Source organism: Marmota marmota, unplaced genomic scaffold (genome assembly GCF_001458135.2).
Source record: "Marmota marmota marmota unplaced genomic scaffold, marMar, whole genome shotgun sequence".
In the NCBI taxonomy this organism is placed as follows: domain Eukaryota; kingdom Metazoa; phylum Chordata; class Mammalia; order Rodentia; family Sciuridae; genus Marmota; species Marmota marmota.
The window spans coordinates 61798126-61813488 of NW_026000174.1; the positions used below are offsets into that span (position 1 = coordinate 61798126).

A 15363-nucleotide genomic window follows, 5' to 3' on the forward strand; every position below is an offset into this window, starting at 1 on the left:
ATTATTTAAATGTTAAATTAGATACTTTATATCAAAGATTTAGAACATGGCATATAATTTTAAATATCACTTGCCATCGTTATTGGCTGAAGTCACACGAAGGTATGACTAAGCTGAAATGCAAACTGACATCTCTTACTTACCTCCAACTTAACCAACTTAACCAACTTAAGCAACTCAGTTGAATCATGGATGATTCACAACAGAAAATAAAGAAAACAATATATAAAATTTTCCGACAAGTTTAAAAGCTAACTTCCCTAAATCCATGGACATCTAGTGGTGAGCTAAAGCTATAGGGCCAGCCCTGCTTCATTGCAGGTGTACAAGCCAAGTCCCCAAATAGGAATAACCTAATCCAGGTCAAGACTAGTTTACAAATCGGGTGAAGACTGTGGTGCAGAAAGTAATAAAGTGGCCCTAACTTGAGGAATTAAGGAGTGTAGAGGTCAGCAACCAGGCCAGCCCAGACCCACTGTGTCTTCCTTCTAGACATTTGCCCTAAAGACGTTCATTTGATCCTGGCTTCCTGACAATTTGAGTTTGATTAACACATAGTTTATTAAGTTCCAGGTCTAATTTCTTCAAAGTTTGGTATACTAAATAATTGTAGATGATCAAGTATTTTTCTATTTCTGTAACTTTATAATTATTATGTGTATTTGAGCAATGTAATTATAGTATCAAACTCATGAATTCATATTTTAATTGTATTGAACAAGACTATATTATTAAATCAATAAATAAAAATATAGAGAGGCCATTGTGTGTGTGTGTGTGTGTGTGTGTGTATATACATGCACACATATATATACATACATATATATGACAAGAATATGGAAAGATTGTGAAATAATGCAACTTACTATGAGATTCTTTTACCTAACCTATTTCCATAGTATACCATGACCCTTTTAGTATTAAAAGTCAATTCATTTTTTTTATTTTGATGTTTTATTTTTCATTGGAGCATATTCATCACACATGATGTTGAGTTTCATTGTGGTATACTTGTGCATAGATAAAAACATAATTTAATCACTTTCACTCTCTCAATACCTCCCCCATCCTGTTTTCCTCTGCCCTGGATCACCTTCCTCCAGTCTACTGATCTCTCTTCTAATTTCATGAAGTCCTTCTATTTTTTCCTCATTTTTCCTTGTAGCTACTACATATGAGAAAAAAAATTGTTATTTTTCTAAGTCTGATTTATTTCACTGAAAATTATGACTTATTTTATTTGACATTATGTTCCCCAGTTCCATCCATTTTCCTGTAAATGACATAATTTCATTCTTCTTTATGGCTGAATAAAATTCCATCATGTACAAATGCCACATTTTCTTCATACATTCATCCATTGACGGTCAACTATGTTGATTCCCCAACTTGGCTATTGTGCATCGTGCTGCAATAAGTATGGGTATGCATGTGTCTCTAAAATATGCTGACTTTAATTCTTTTTGATAAATACTTAGGAGTGGTATAGCTGGATCGTATGATAGTTCTGGTTTCAGCTTTGTAGGAACTTCCACACTGATTTCCCTAGTGGCTGTACTAATTTACATGCCATACATACATATATAACATAGTGTGAGAGTTCCTTCCCGCCCCCCACATCCTCACCAACATTTCTTGTTATTTATATTATTGATGCTTGCCATTCTGATCGAATGAAAAATAGAATAAAAATAAATAAATAAACAAATATCCATTCACTTTTGAATAAAAACTTTTAAGAGTGCAATGCAGGAAAATTTAACTAGAAAATATTTAATTTTTTTCTTTATGAAGTTTTAATCTCAAAAGTAATATGCACTGATAATGCAAGTGAAAAACTCCAGCTTTGTTCTAAAAAGTTAATAACCTTTTGTCTCCTTTCCCACACCCTTGAAGTGTCCTCGATCATAATAATGCACATGAGAGTATTTGCTACTTCTTCTTTTATAACTTTTTATTTTTCCTTTTATCCACTATAGACATCACTCCTGGCCCATCAATGAAGCACTAATGGATTCTTTTTAAAACTATATAGTATTGCAGTAAATGCACTGTAATGATGGAACCAGTCTCCCATTGTTGGTTTTGAAGTGCTCACAGCTCTTGCCTCTATAAGCAATGTTTCAATGAACACCCTATTTACAAGTCTTCACACCTGGAAAATTTTCTCACCTGATTGATTTCCATAAGGGGCATTATCAAAATAAAGAACACTTTTTTTTCCAAAGTTCTAGTAATCACTGTCAGATTACTTTCCCAAAAGATTGCTGCACATTTTATTTCCATTAGAAGTAAATGGAAGAACCTTTCCCCCAACCCCCATCATCCTCAGCACTAAATGTTAACTTACACTAAACTCATGGATGATAAATGGTGTCTTATTGTACAACTGTTTGTTCATATCCTTTGACAATTTTTATACTGGGTTTTTGTGCCATTCTGTTGTTGTTGTTGTTGTTCTCTTAGATATACATGACAGTTATATATAGAATGTATTTTGACATATTATACATACATACATGGAGTATAGCTTATTCTAATTAGGATCCCATTCTTGTGTTCTACATGATTTGTGTCATTCTTAAAATTATGTAAGAGTGTTTTAGGTATTAGGGATACTAGCATGAATGAGACACAGTACAATTTTTTTCCCAATTTATCATTATTTTATTTTATTAATGGATATTTTGACATGCATATTTTTTAAATTTTCTTTTCTTTTTTCATACTAGAGATTGAACCCAGGGGTGTTTTACCACTGAACTTCATCCCCAGCCCTTTTTATTTTTTACTTTAAGACAGGGTCTCGCTAAGTTGCTGAATCTAGCCCCAGACTTGTGATCCTCCTTCCTCAGTCTCCTGAATCATTAAGGAGACTTGATTTTCATAGAATTTAATTTTTCCAGCTACCCACCAACTACCTGTGGCAATTGGATTTGAATTGGATTAGCTTTCTTGAACAATTGTGGAAGGACTGATATTTGTGGGGTACTAAATCTTTTCGTGTAGAAACATGGTATGTATCTAAATTTTCTCAGTTCGTGTTATATGCCATTTAGTAAAATTTTAGTGTTCTTCTTGGGCCATCCACGTGGCTCTCCATTCAATTACCCATAGGTATTTTGTGCTATTTGTTAATACTATTAAATTAGCTTTCTCTTTCAGACTATTATTATTTTGCTCTTGACTTCTATTTTTAGTTTTTGTTTCCAAATATGCCACATGACTCTTTCAAATCCTGCTTGTGTGGGTTGCTGTTTTTTGTCGGGACCTCCTGGATTTTCTGAACACATAATACCATAATTTATAAACAAAGATAATTTGTTACTTTTTTCCTAATATCTGTTTCAGCTGTTCAATTTCTTGCCATATTGCACAATGTACAATCAAAAAAATTAGAATACCTAGTAACAATAGTAATGGCTTTATCATCCTCTCATTCTTGATTTGAATGAAATAGACATAATAACTTATATTTGAAAATATGCTTATTTCTTCCAAATGTTTCTTTTCTCACTACCTGCATTTTCTTGGGGCTCACATTTAAAATAAATACTGAATTTTACATTATTTGATTTTTTTTTCTTTTTGGCAATGTGTAGACTTATGTAACTTTTTCCTCTTGAATTTATTATACTGAGAGATCTTTTAATCTAAAGCATTCTTGCCTTCCTAAAATAAACTTTATGTGTTCACAGTTATTATTCTTTTAACACACTATTAGACATTTTATTCATAATTTGTACATTGAAAATGATCAATAAATATTTTTGTTGTTTCTTTACCAGATTTGGGGTTAGGGATTTTTCCATCTGTTACCATGGTCTAGAACAAAAATTATGTGTTTATTTTTGGTATAGGTATAATTTAAAGAAGAATTAGTTTGATTCTGGCCACATTTTAAATGGTAAAACTTTTAATTTCATTTCCAATCTTTTCTGCTGGGGTTTTCTATTTCTTTGAAGGTCAAAGCAAAGGGTAGCATCTTTCCTAACAAGCATGTAACCCTCTATTATAATTCTTGTATTCCTTCCTCTGTCTCCTTTCTTATGGACTGTATCGTATGCTTTTCATTGCTGATATTGTTTTTAATTTTCCTCCTGTTTTGTTCTTTTTAAATTATCTTTTAGAATATCTATTATATTGAATATGAACTTTTGGTTGGGCCACATTCAGGAAACTGTATTTATACAGGAATTCTCATTTTCTTGATGGTTTCTTCAAAGTTAGTGACACAATTTTTTTTTTTTTTTGGTACCAGGGATTGAATCCAGGGTTGCTTAACTACCAAGCCACATCCCCAACCCTCAGTCTTTAGCCTTTTTAAAATATTTTATTAGAGACAGGGTCTCACTGAGTTTCCCAGGACCTCACTAAGTTGCTGAGGCTGGGTTTGAACTCACGATCCTCCTGCCTCAGCCTGGTTAGTCTCTGGGATTTCAGGCCTGAGCCACCACGCCCAGCCTAGTTACACAGTTTTATGTCTCACTCTTTAACAATATAATTTATAATAGAATATGTTCACTGCTAAAACTCATACCTATGGTTATTTCTCCTTAGGAACAGATATTCATCTTTCCATGAAATTTGTGGATTACTAGAATGAGATTACAAGTGCTTTTTTTTTTCAAGTTCATAAAAATAACACCACACCAAACTTCCCAGAGTGCTACAAAATAGTTCCAATTATTTTATTCCATTTCGCAGGCTTTGGGCTCTGAATTAAGTAGTACTATTCTAACAGGCTGATGTTCTGTAGCTTTGGGGAAATGCAGTGTCTCATTAATGCTTGTATCCATTAAAGCATCTTGCTTAAGCTCTGCGCTGATTCTGGGCGTCTAGATTTCAATAAGAGAGAGATGAAGAAAAAGCACAAGGAATGATATGCTGTGACCTTCTGCCATCCCATTCAGGAGATGACTGAGGACACAGATCCATATACCAATGTGTACAGTATATTCTCCAAAGAGCCTCAAGAATTACAGGAAGTCCTGAAACATTGTGGGGTCATTAAGTAGAAACAGATGCTCCAGATCCAAGGTACCAAGTCAGAGGCAGTGACAGTGGTTCTCAAAGTGGGTCCCCAATCAGCCACGGCCAGCTTTCCCTGGGAGCTTATTAGAAGTGCAAATTCTCAGAAACCCTGAGGGCTGGGCAGCAGAACAGCAATTTGTGGTGTAGCGAGTGCTCCAGCTAAACTCAGCCCAAGCCCAAGAAGAACCAAAATTTGCATTGAGTTGTGAGTCAGGCAGGAGCAGCAGAAATGGGAGAGCAGTGTCCATCAATGGCCGAGCTGCTCTTTCATCTTTCTTCCCAGGATGACAAGAAAGCTTGGGGGAGGGGATAAAAGCCATTGCATTTTCAAAGTCAGTGAAAGGTGAACCACTCTAACTTACTCCTCTATTTTAAGACATCTGGAGCTCAATGCCTCCACCAAGAGCAAGCCTGGAGGCTGCTGTGAGGGCCGCCACCCAGAGGATGAGTCAGAGAGGCACAAAAACATGTTTTCTTTAGTGACTTTTTAAAAATTGATCCTTTTAGTTACAGGTAACAGTAGGATTTATTTTGACATAATTATAAAAGCACCGACTCTACTTAGGTCTGATTCAGTATCCAGTATTTCCTTTCTCTCCCCTCTTCCCTCCCCACCACTCCATTCCTTTTTCTCTACTCTACTTTCTGCTATTGTTTTCCAATTTGCCTGTTTGTTTGTTTATTTGTTTTAGTGTCTTGTGGGTGTACCTGATGATGAGATTCACTGTGGTAAATTCATTTCTTTCTTTTTGGTTCTAGGGATTGAACGTAGGAACGCTTAACCATTGAGCCTCATCCCCAGCCCTTTTTTATATATTTATTTAGAGACAGGGTCTCACTTAGTTGCTTAGGTCCCCACTAAGTGGCTGAGGCTGTCTTTGAACTCATAATCCTCTTGCCTCAGCCTCTTGAGCTGTTGGGATTATAGGCAGGTGCCACGGCACCCCGCTTCCCTTTACTTTAGACTAGCTTCCACATACTCAAGCATTTGACCTTTGACCTTTGATTTTCTGAGTTGGGATTTTTTCACTTAGCATAATAGTTCTCCAATTCCATCCATTTAGTGGCAAATGTCATTATGTCATTCTTCTTTATGGCTGAGTAATACTCCATTGGTGTGTGTGTGTGTGTGTGCGTGTGTGTCACATTTTCTTAATCCATTCATCATTTGAAGGGCACCTTTGATGGCTGTTGTGAATGTGCTACTATAAACACTGATATGACTGTGTCCCTGTAGTATGCTAATTTTAGATCCATATTTTGAATATATTCTGAGGAGTGGGATAGCTAGATAATATGGTGGTTCCAGTCCTAGTTTTTAGAGAAATCTCTTTACTGCTTTCCTGAGTGGTTGCACTTGTTTCCAGTCCCAACAACACCGTGTGAGTGTACCTTTTCCCCCACATTCTTGCCAATGCTTATCTCGCCAATTCTTGATCATTACCATTCTGATGGGAGTAAGATGAAATCTCAATGTAGTTTTAATTTGCATTTCCCTGATTGCTAGAGATATTGAATATTTTTTCACATATTTGTTGTCCTATTGTGTTTCTTCTTTTGAGAAGGTCTTAGTTCTTTTGCCCATTTATTAATTGGGTTATTTGGAGGGCTTTGTGCTTTTTTTTTTAGTTCTTTATTAAGATTGTTCTTCCTTGTATATTTTTGTAATTCACGTGAATCAGTTTTGGAGTGAGAAGAGGTCTGGGAGTTCTGGAACATGTTGGTATCCGTAAATCATAGGAATGGATATGAAAGTCTGGGTTTGGGTTTTGTTTCCACTGACAGGATCCCAACTTTAAGTTTTACCAACTGGATGTCTCTGGTTCTACACTGGTAAATGACAGCTGGGACATAGGACAGAATGAGAAGAGCCTACATTACATCCAGCACTGCATACAAACCTTGATAGCATTCTGTCTGCAAGGCCCAGAAGGGGGCCCAGTCACCTGGGTCACCATGGACCCCAGTTGTGAAGTGGGAATGGCCTACATACATAGATAGAGAAGCAAGGGCAAACTGAGACCGCTGTTGGGATATTTCACAAAATATCTACGTCAGAGACCAGACCGGAGGAGGAAGCTAGACCCCCGCCCTGCACTAGTCCGGAGGAAGCCCATCAACCCTTAAAATCCATCAAAGGGGGCATGGATACCAGCACAGTTCTGCGGCTGATCCAGTTACCCGGTTTCCAACTCCCCCACCCTTAGCTGCAATAACTCAAAATATTTCCCACAAGCTTTTGGGGGGTGTAGCTATCGACACAAAACAACAACTGTACAGGCACCTGGTTTTCAACTCAGAGACTAGAGTAGGGAGGATACAGGTGGAAGCTCAAGTCCTTTCACACTGGCTATACCCACCACCCTGAACACAGAGGCTCAAGCTAGGAATAGACAACGCCACCCACTGGAAGAAAGGAAAACAGAGTTCTGAGAGACTCTTTTTTTCTCTCTTTTCTTCTCTCTCTTTCACAACCTCAATATATGTGAAACCAAGAACTGTGCATGAACAACCGAATCACCAAAATAATATAATATAGAGGAATTGTATATGCCCCACCTTCCCCCCCATTTTTTTCCTTATTTCTTTCTTACTTTCTTTTTCCTTCTCTCTTTTTTCTCTTTTCTTCCTTGTTATTTTTTTCTTCATTCTTACTCCCTCTATCCCACTTTCAACCCCCTAACTTTTACTATCTATACATAGGGTAACTATCTAAATACAGATAGGAGGTTGAGTCTATACATTCTTCCATAAATTACCAGTCTATTGGTTAGAGTTCTCCAAAGGTGCTAAGTTAGTTTAACCTCATACCCTCACTCCTTTCCCTCTAAGTATAACATCCTTCGTCTGATATTGAGTTTTCTATAAGCCACCAGATATGGTATGCCTTTTATGAAACTAATGACTATATTTTTAAATAATAATTGAAACCAATATCTGTAGACTTAGATTCTAACTATAAATGTATTAATAATGAAAACTTGTGCTTAGATGACGTACTGTTGATATTGGGAACTGTTAACACTGTCTTTCTCTGCAAAAGAGGGATTTTGGAGCTATACAAGAACAATATAAATATATAAGGGGGAAACCATTAACACAACAGTTTCACAAAGCTAGAAAGAAATGTGAGCAGTATGAAAAGACAAGGAAAGAAAGGACCACAAACAATACAGGTCAATTCAACATTAGAAGAAGTAATATATGCAGCAGATGGAATGTCAGACAAAGAGTTCAGGATATACATGCTTCAGATGATCTGGAGTCTCAAGGAAGACATTGGACAGCAAATTCAGACAATAAAAGATCACTTTGACAATGAATTACATAAACAAATCCAAGAAGCAAAAGATCAACTCTACAGGGATATAGAGGATATAAAAAAAAAAACAGAAATCCTGGAAATGCAGGAAACAACAAACAAATTAAAAACTCAAATGAGAGTATTACCAGCAGAGTAGAACACTTAGAAGATAGAACATCAGACAACGAAGACAAAGTTTTTCAACTTGAAAAGAACATAGACAGACAGCTCAGCGAGAATGTTAAGGAATCATGAGCAGAACATCCAAGAAATATGGGATAACATAAAGAGACCAAACTTAAGAGTTATTGGGATACAAGAGGGTATAGAGGTCCGAACCAAAGGAATGAGCAATCTCTTCAATGAAATAATACGAGAAAACTTCTCAGACTTAAAGATTGAATAAGAAACGCAAATACTAGAAGCTTACAGGATGCCGAATGTACAAAATCATAAGAGATCCACACCAAGACACATAATAATGAAGATGCCCAACACACAGAATAAGGAGAGAATCTTAAAAGCCACAAGAGAGAGGAAGCAGATTATATTTAGGGGTAAACGGCTGATCTTTCAACACAGACTCTGAAAGCTAGAATATCCTGGAACAACATATTTCAAATGCTGAAAGAAAATGGGTTCCAACAAAAAATCGTGTATCCAGTGAAATTAAGCTTCAGGATTGAAGATGAAATAAAAATATTCCACGATAAACAAAAGTTAAAAGAATTTGCAGCTAGAAAACCAGCTCTTCAAAACATCCTTGGCAAAACATTACAGGAAGAGGAAATGAAAAATAACAATGAAAACCAACAGCGGGAGGTAGTACAGTAAAGGAAAAACTAATCATAGAGGAAAAACAAATCATGTTAAGTAACATACATAATCAAATATGGCTGGAAATACAAACCATATCTCAATAGTAACCCTAAATGTTAATGGCTTAAATGCACCAATCAAAAGACATAGGCTAGTAGAATGGATTAAAAAAAAAATCCAACAATATGCTGCCTACAGGAGACTCATCTGATAGGAAAAGACATACATAGACTGAAGGTGAAAGGTTGGGAAAAATCATATCACTCATATGGACTTCGGAAACAAGCAGGAGTGTCCATACTCATATCAAATAAAATAGATTTCAAGCCAAAGTTAATCAAAAGGGATAAAGAGGGACACTACATACTGCTTAAGGGAACCATACACCAACAAGACATAACAATCATAAATATTTATGCCCCAAACAATGGTGCAGCTATGTTCGTCAAACAAACTCTTCTCAAGTTCAAGAGTCTAATAGACCACCATACCATAATCATGGGAGACTTCAACACACCTCTCTCGCCACTGGACAGATCTTCCAAACAAAAGTTGAATAAGGAAACTATAGAACTCAATAACACTATTAATAACCTAGACCTAATTGACATATATAGAGTATACCACCCAACATCAAGCAGTTACACTTTTTTCTCAGCAGCACATGGATCCTTCTCAAAAATAGATCATATATTATGTCACAGGGCAACTCTTAGACAATATAAAGGAGTAGAGATAATACCATGCATCTTATCTGATCATAATGGAATGAAACTGAAAATCAACGATAAAAGAAGGAAGGAAAAAGCATACATCACTTGGAGAATGAACAATAGGTTACTGAATGATCAATGGGTTATAGAAGACATCAAGGAGGAAATTAAAAAATTCTTAGAGATAAATGAAAACACAGACACAACATATCGGAATCTATGGGACACATTGAAAGCAGTTCTAAGAGGAAAATTCATTGCTTGGAGTTCATTCCTTAAAAAAAGAAAAAACCAACAAATAAATGATCTCATACTTCATCTCAAAATCCTTGAAAAAGAAGAGCAAAACAACAGCAAAAGAAGTAGAAGGCAAGAAATAATTAAAATCAGAGCTGAAATTAATGAAATCGAAACAAAAGAAACAATTGAAAAAATTGACAAAACTAAAAGTTGGTTCTTTGAAAAAATAAACAAAATCGACAGACCCTTAGCGATGCTAGCGAAGAGAAGAAGAGAGAGAACTCAAATTACTAGCATACGGGATGAAAAAGGCAATATCACAACAGACACTTCAGAAATACAGAAGATAATCAAAAACTATTTTGAATCCTTATACTCCAATAAATTAGAAGATAGTGAAGGCATAGATAAATTTCTTAAGTCATATGATCTGCCCAGATTGAGTCAGGAGGATATAGACAACCTAAACAGACCAATATCAATTGAGGAAATAGAAGAAACCATCAAAAGACTACCAACTAAGAAAAGCCCAGGACCGGATGGGTATACAGCAGAGTTTTACAAAACCTTTAAAGAGGAACTAATACCAATACTTTTCAAGCTACTTCAGGAAATAGAAAAAGAGGGAGAACTTCCAAATTCATTCTACGAGGCCAACATCACCCTGATACCTAAACCAGACAAAGACACTTCAAAGAAAGAAAACTACAGACCAATATCTCTAATGAACCTAGATGCAAAAATCCTCAATAAAATTCTGGCGAATCGGATACAAAAACATATCAAAAAAATTGTGCACCATGATCAAGTAGGATTCATCCCTGGGATGCAAGGCTGGTTCAATATACGGAAATCAATAAATGTTATTCACCACATCAATAGACTTAAAAATAAGAACCATATGATCATCTCGATAGATGCGGAAAAAGCATTCGACAAAGTACAGCATCCCTTTATGTTTAAAACTCTAGAAAAAATAGGGATAACAGGAACATACCTCAATATTGTAAAAGCTATCTATGCTAAGCCTCAGGCTAGCATCATTCTGAATGGAGAAAAATTGAAGGCATTCCCTCTAAAATCTGGAACAAGACAGGGATGCCCTCTCTCACCATTTCTATTCAACATAGTTCTTGAAACACTGGTCAGAGCAATTAGACAGATGAAAGAAATTAAAGGCATAAATATAGGAAAAGAAGAACTTAAATTAGCACTATTTGCTGATGACATGATCCTATACCTAGCAGACCCAAAAAAGTTCAACCAAGAAACTTCTAGAACTAGTAAATGAATTCAGCAAAGTGGCAGGATATAAAATCAATACCAATAAATCAAAGGCATTCCTATATATCAGTGACAAATTCTCTGAAATGGAAATGAGGACAACTTCTCCATTCACAATATCCTCAAAAAAAAAATACCTGGGAATCAAGCTAACAAAAGAGGTAAAGGACCTGTACAATGAAAACTACAGAACCATAAAGAGAGAAATAGAAGACCTTAGAAGATGGAAGGATTTACCTTGCTCATGGATTGGCAGAATTAATATGATTAAGATGGCCATATTACCAAAAGCACTTTATAGATTCAATACAATTCCCATCAAAATCCCAATGACATTCCTTGCAGGAATAGAAAAAGCAATCATGAAATTCATCTGGAAAAATAAGAGACCCAGAATAGCTAAAGTAATTCTAAGCAGGAAGAGTGAAATTGGTGGTATCGCAATTCCAGATATTAAATTATACTATAGAGCAATAGTAACAAAAACAGCATGGTACTGGTACCAAAATAGGCGGGTATACCAATGGTACAGAATAGAGGACACAGAGACAAATCCACAAAATTACAACTACCTCATATTAGACAAAGGTGCAAAAACATGCAATGGAGAAAGAATAGCATTTTCAACAAATGGTGCTGGGAGAACTGGAAATCCATATGCAACAAAATGAAATTGAATCCCTTTCTCTCACCATGCACAAAAGTCAACTCAAAATGGATCAAGGAGCTAGGAATCAGACCAGAGACTCTGCGTCTAATAGAAGATAAAGTTGGCCCTAATCTTCATCACGTGGGGGAAGGCCCCAAATTTCTTAATAAGACACCTATAGCACAAGAGTTAAAACCAAGAATCAACAAATGGGACAAATTCAAACTAAAAAGTTTTTTTCTCAGCAAGAGAAATATTATGTGAGGTGAATAGGGAGCCTACATCCTGGGAACAAATTTTTACCCCTCAAACATCAGATAGAGCTCTAATCTCTAGAGTATACAAAGAACTCAAAAAGTTAAACAACAAAAAATCAAATAACCCAATCAACAAATGGGCCAAGGACTTGAACAGAAACTTCTCAGAAGAGGATATACAATCAATCAACAAATACATGAAAAAATGCTCACCATCTCTAGCAGTCAGAGAAATGCAAATTAAAACTACTCTAAGATACCATCTCACTCCATAAGAATGGCAGCCATTATGAAGTCAAACAACAATAAGTCCGGTGAGGATGTGGGGAAAAAGGTACACTCATACATTGCTGGTGGGACTGCAAATTGATGCAGCCAATTTGGAAAGCAGTATGGAGATTCCTTGAAACTCTGGGAATGGAACCACCATTTGACCCAGCTATTCCCCTTCTAGGACTATACCCAAAAGACCTAAAAAGAGCATACTACAGGGACACAGCCACATCAATGTTTATAGCAGCACAATTCACAATAGCTAGAATGTGGAACCAACCTAGATGCCCTTCAATAGATGAATGGATTTAAAAAATGTGGCATTTATACACAATGGATATTACTCAGCACTAAAAAATAACAAGATCATGGCATTTGCAGGCAAAGGGATGGCATTAGAGCAGATTATGCTATGTGAAGTTAGCCAATCCCTAATAAACAAATGCCGAATGTCTTCTCTGATATAAGAGGGGTGACTCAAAATGGGATAGGGAGGAAGAGCATGAGAAGAAGACTACCACTAAATAGGGAAGAGAAGTGGGAGGGAAAAAGAGGGAGAGGGGAGTTGCATGGAAGATGGAAGGAGACCCTCATTGTTATACAGAATACATGTATGATGTTGTGAGGAGAAAAAGAAAAAAAAGAAGTGTGTCACATTAGATTGGATAGAGAGAAAGGATGGGAGAGGAAGGAGGAGTAGGGGGGATAGGAAGGGCAGCAGAATAGAATGGACATTATGATTGATGTATGTACATTCCATGTATGTATTATATGTCAAAATACATTCTGCTGTCATGTATGACTAAAAAAATAAAAATAAATCATATGGTAAATATATACATCAGAAGAATATTCCATTCTACCTCTCTGTGCTGGGAGACAATGAAAAATCCTGCAGATCTCTGGAGAGGTCTGGTTTCTCTGTGGCCTCATGTGGGTGCCACCAATGGATCTGCTCCCCAGGGAAATAAGTTCCATTTGTTTAGACAATGATGCTACTTAGCCATCACGGCCAAACTCTCCTTTAAAGTTGAAGCAGAAATCACCCAACAGCTTTCTTCACTCACAAGTGTTCACTGAACATTGAAGATGCGGTAGGAACCCTCTAACATGGAGGCAAAGTTGAAAGACATAACCGTGCTCTTGAAGTACTTAGAATCTGAGGCAGGGGTCAGTCTTTCACTCTTCTTGATAAGTGTGTTCCGAGAATCAAGGGTTATCAGTAAAACACATAGCCGGAAATCCAGGGCCAGTTCTCACCTCTGGGAACCAGAATGGTTTGTGAAACCTGACTGAACCTGTGATCTGGAAGATGAATGAAGGAATTCAATAAAAATATCCGTAGAACACACCTCCTCTGTATGGCCTGTCTGCCCTAAGTACTCCTTGTATTTATGGATGTAGGACTCACAGGTACACCAAAGAAGGGAGTCAGTGACTAGCCATGTGCGAAAGGTGAAAACCCAAACAATCGGCTGTCCTAGGCCAGCTTCCATCACTGCAATGCAGAAAAGGGAATCCAAGGGGACTGAGTCCCAGGGACCAGGGACCACCGCTATGGAAATGGCGTTTGCTGTGCTGCTTGTCTCACGCTCCCTGGTGTTGGGTAAGGTGTTTCCTGGGAGTCTGTTCATGAGTCCAGGCCTTGAGTTTGTACCACTGCTGTCTTAGGGGTCAGATCACAAATCAGGAGGGTTCCTGGGAGAAGGAGCCATTACAGAGAGGACTGGAGAGTGAGTAGGGGTGACCCTGACAAAGAAGCCATAGGGAGTTTCAGATGAAGGAAAGAACACACGCCAGGCACTACTTATTATAAGCACTTTATAATCAGAAATTGTATTACCGTATCAGAATCCCTTGTCTAAAAAAAAAAAAAAAATACTCCTCAGTGTGAAGAGCAGATGAGCCCTGGGTCATAGGCTGATCCTGCAGTGTCAGCAAAAGCCAAGCCTGGGAGACCTTCCTTGCCCCAAAGGCGAGGATGTTAACACCTTGACACTGGGCTCTGGCCTGGCACTGTTATCAGTCGTTCCTGTACAATGGGCTTCCTGGGAGCAACAGGATAGTTGAAAAAAAATGTTTCTAGCTCTGCTAACTTTTTAGTTCACAAAGAAACGTCTTGATAGCTCACAAGCCTTGAACAACTTACAGTGCCCCTAGAGTTCAACTGCCTGATTATGAGACCCTATGTAATAAACTTGCAGAGATAGTTCTGGGTCACTGTTTCTCCATCAGTGTGCAGCGTCCCACCTCGTCCCAGCTTTGCTTTAAAATGTCTCTGTGTTTTCTTTGTCTCTGGTTTTTGTGTTTTTCTCCATCTCCTGTTGCCCCTACTCAATCCCTTGTGGAAGCTGCACGGGTCACAGCATCTCAGGAACAGCTCAGACCTAATAATGGACTCTTTTGGCCCTGCCCTGCCACTCTGCCCTATATGTAGCTGGACTGCTGTGGATACTACAGTTTAAAAACAAACAAACAAAAACTTTGAAATTTACATTCTTTCTAAAAATCCAGACAGATGTAGATACATTTTTTTTAAATAAAAAATGCTATCAGAATTGGCTTTGGTGGTAACCAGTGATTAACCAACCCTCATCTCTCCATAAAAAAAAAAAAAAAAAAAAAAACTCCACAACATTTAATGTTTATATTTGATATGATTTTATGCCGCAGTCTGGCTGGGCACAATCAGGAGCCACTTGTCAAAAGAAACTAACTTTATTTTTAGAACCACACACACCAAACAAAACAGCCTCTCAGGAAAAACCCTCAGAGCCCCAACTGCCACCA

General features: G+C 37.1%; 1 protein-coding gene across 1 annotated transcript in view; it reads left to right on the forward strand.

The window, feature by feature from the left end:
• LOC107159990 (glycine N-acyltransferase-like protein 1) overlaps positions 1–15363 on the forward strand; it is a 30333-nt gene that overhangs the window by 8641 nt on the left and 6329 nt on the right. Inside the window, 7 exon segments of the mRNA XM_048788233.1 lie at positions 4914–5040; positions 5318–5373; positions 5375–5457; positions 5727–5763; positions 6820–7017; positions 13410–13483; positions 14058–14179. Of these exon segments, the coding sequence (XP_048644190.1) occupies positions 4914–5040; positions 5318–5373; positions 5375–5457; positions 5727–5763; positions 6820–7017; positions 13410–13483; positions 14058–14179 (697 nt within the window).